We start from the raw sequence: 3265 nt of genomic DNA on the forward strand, positions 1-3265 counted from the left end.
CGGAGCCCCTGGGCGAGTCTCAGGGCTCTGCTGATGCCAGTGGCCCCTGGCGCCCGGCCCCCGGCCTCCGTGGGACCTCAGTAAGGCCTGCCTGACAGGAGGGGCGGCTGGGGCGGGCCTGTCACTCGGTCCGTTCCGGACACCCAGCCTGGCGCTCTTTGGCAGGAAGAGAAGGGGCCAGCCCGGCTCTGTCGCTCGGCCACCGGCTCCCAGCCAGGGCAGAGGAAGCCGCGGAGGAAGTTTCCTTCCTGCCTCCTCCTCGGCCCCGTCCAAGTCTCGCTTTCTGTGTATTTCCTTCTTGTTTTCCTCAGCTGCCCTCCGCTTGACACCGGCTTACAGGAACGTCCCAGGGCGGCCATCACCGAGACCCGGGCGGGTGTTTAAAACAACAGCAATGGGAGTTCTCAGAGTTCTGGAGGCCGGAGTCCAAAACGAGGCGTGAGCAGGCCCCGCCCCTGAAGCCCGGGGGAGCCCTCCTGGCCTCGCCCCAGCCTTGGCGGGGCGCTGTCCCCAGTGCTCCTGGCTGGGCCCGTGGCCCGCCTCTGTCCCGTCTTGGCTTGTCTCTCCCGGTGTGGCTGCGGCCTGCTCTCGCCTCGCGTCAGCTCACGGGCCAGGGCCCAGCACACACCCCGCTCCAGGTGTCCTGCCCAAACCTCGGCCGCTCCCACCTGGGGCCACCCTCCTGGGCTTCACCTGGACGTGAATTTGGGGGGATACCCCTCAGCCCCACGCTGCTGGCTGGATCTCAGATTAAAATCATTTCTTCAGGCCTCGCTCGTGGTGCAAGAGATGAAAGTGCAGCACCATGAAGCTGTCTGCAGCCACTGCCAGGGAGGGACCCCCAGGGCGCAGCAGACCTCTCCTGTCTCCCCGCTGCCCCCTCCGCAGTCGGATTCAGTGGATCTACCTGTTCTGCTCCCCACTCTGTCTCTGGGGTGTCCTCTCAGCCTCACACCTCTGGCCTGTACCCTAGTTTTGTATGCACACATAAATAAATCTTTAAAAAAAAAAAACACACATTTTTCCTCGCACCTTCAAGGAAGAGCCTGGGAAATGGATGCTTCTGGGCAGAGGAGCAGGGGAGACAGCTTTACATGTTAGACCCCTGACAAAAGAGGTCGTAAGCACGCGGGGCCTGGCCGAGGCGGGGCTGGGAGGTGGGCTGAGGGCCCTGCAGGCCGCCGGCAAGGGAGCACTGCCTGCAGCCGCCTGGGGTGGCCTGGCCACGGCAGACGTTGCCTCATCCCGCTGCAGGGGCGCTTCCTGGGGGCCAGCTCAGTCTGACAGCCTCAGATGACCTCCATGCGAGACACAGCGGCCTCTAGAAAGCTGATGCTGGGAAGGGGGGGTGGGTGGCTGGGTCTGGACATCCAGCCAGCGCTACAGGTCCTTGGCAACATCACCGAGGAAGTCCAGGCGCGAGCGACGGCCAGCTCCTCGCTGAGCCCAGTGTCTGAAGGTGAGAGGACGCGGCATGGCAGTAGCCTGTCCCAAAGATGTCCCTGTGGAGTCCAGACAAGCAGGCCGGGTGGCTGGGGACGTCCACGGTGCCCCTGCAGCGCCCCCTTTGCAGACAGGTGTGGGCTGGAGAAAGTCTCCAGGGGCCGAGAGCAGAGGGGATGTGCTGAGACCCTCCCTAGAGCCTCCCGGCACGGCCTGCGGCCCTCCCTCAGCCGCTTCCCCTCCCCTGCAGCCCGGGCCTCTGGACAGACCCTTGGCCCTGCCAGGCTCTCTGGGCGACCCAGGTCTGCCTTGCGGAGCTCAGGAGAGGCGAGAGGTGGGGCCCAAGGAGGCCGGGTGAGTGTACCTGAACCACAGGAAGGGGCCGCCCTGCGCCTGCAGACCCGATGCTGCTCCGGGGCAGGAAGTCAGCTGAGTGCCAGGCAGGCAGGCTGCCTGGGGAGGGGCGGCCAGGGGCAGCTTACCGCCCCAGGATCTCCGCGTGGGAGAGGCCGGGGCATGGGGCTGAAGACCCTGCTGGTTTTCACGCCAGCTCCTTCCATTCCTCCAAGTTAGAAGGGGACTGTGGGTCTCCAACTCTGCCCCCCCAGTGGGGGGGGTGTCACCCCACTTCCTCAGAAGTCATGGTAGCTCAGGGGCAAACACTTTTCCTAGGAGGGAATGAGCGGTCACTCAACAAGCTGCCCAATGCCCTTGACGAGGGACCGGGCCCCTGGACAGGCTTACTTGCTGCACCACCCAACTGGGTTTCAGCAGAGGCCTGTCCCGCTCAGGGGAAGCCTTGAGCAGCCCCGCCTGGCCGCCTGGGGTACCCCTCCCTTCTCGCCCTGAACCAGAGTCCCTCTCTGCCCAGCCTGCCCCACCACGGGACAAGCAACTCGGCCAGGTGGTCACCGGCAGCCAGGCCCGCCCTTCCTCACTGGGGTGCCGCTGCCCCCTGCCCCCAGCCTGACTCCTGCAGAGGAGAAGGGGCCTGGAGGCCGCCCCAGCCTGTGCGGGCCGCGCACCCCTCAGTCCTCGCCTCTGTGGCCCCCCCAGCGGCTCCCGAGGCCTGGAGCTGGCAGCCGTCCGCTGGGCCGAGCAGCGCTGGACAGCTGGGGCCACGACGCCAGCTGACTCACTGCAGCCAGGCGGGGCCTGCCGAGAGAGAGCCTTGGCCCTCAGCCTGGGTCCCCGCAGATGCCACAGCAAGTTGGCCGTCCTCTAGGAGGGGTGCCAGGTAAGCCCAGGGGGAGGGCCGAGAGGGAGGAGGCCCCTGGCTCCAGGCAGGGGCAGGGCCCTGGTGGGGAGGCCTGGGACCCCTGGGCTGATGGGGGGAGGGGCAGGCAAGGGCCCCGCCCCCATGCTACTACGGCTCTATGTCCATCACAGACTGTTCTGAGGTGGGACTGACCCCTGGTCACCAGGAGGGAAACAGAGGCAGGGAGTGGGGGTGGGGACTGGGCCGCGGTGGAGCACAGGGCATGGGCACCACGTGAGGTCAGGCCCTTTCACCACGTGCTCCCCGGGGCCCCAGCGGAGCTGCCCAGGACTCCTGGACCACCCGTCCCCGCCCCCGGTGTCCAGGAACACCCGCCTGCCAGGGAGAGCCAGAGCCCTGCGTAGCGGCGGGTGGGGCGCCCGGCTGCCCCTGCCATCCCGGGGGCACCGAGCTGACCAGCCGGGAACAGCCGGCCGGCCCCCAGCCGCGTCCCCATGGCAACCGCTGCATGGTCGCTCGCCCCTGGCAACAGCGGGAAGGGACCGCGGCCGCGCCAGCTGCGAATTCCTCAGTCCTTCCCTCAGCGCCGCCCCGGGCTTCCTC

The 3265-nt window shown here is 67.5% G+C and overlaps 1 protein-coding gene across 1 annotated transcript in view; it reads left to right on the forward strand.

Moving 5' to 3' along the window:
- The first annotated feature begins 1474 nt into the window (after nt 1-1474).
- LOC101620437 (chromodomain-helicase-DNA-binding protein 5-like) overlaps nt 1475-3265 on the forward strand; it is a 15757-nt gene continuing 13966 nt past the window's right edge. Inside the window, exons 1-2 of the mRNA XM_004695349.2 lie at nt 1475-1577; nt 1694-1797. Coding sequence (XP_004695406.2) covers nt 1475-1577; nt 1694-1797 — 207 coding nt within the window. The remainder of the gene's footprint in view (nt 1578-1693; nt 1798-3265) is intronic.

The sequence above is a fragment of the Condylura cristata genome, unplaced genomic scaffold (assembly GCF_000260355.1).
Source record: "Condylura cristata isolate star-nosed mole 26May11 unplaced genomic scaffold, ConCri1.0 scaffold00060, whole genome shotgun sequence".
NCBI classification, from domain to species: Eukaryota; Metazoa; Chordata; class Mammalia; order Eulipotyphla; family Talpidae; genus Condylura; species Condylura cristata.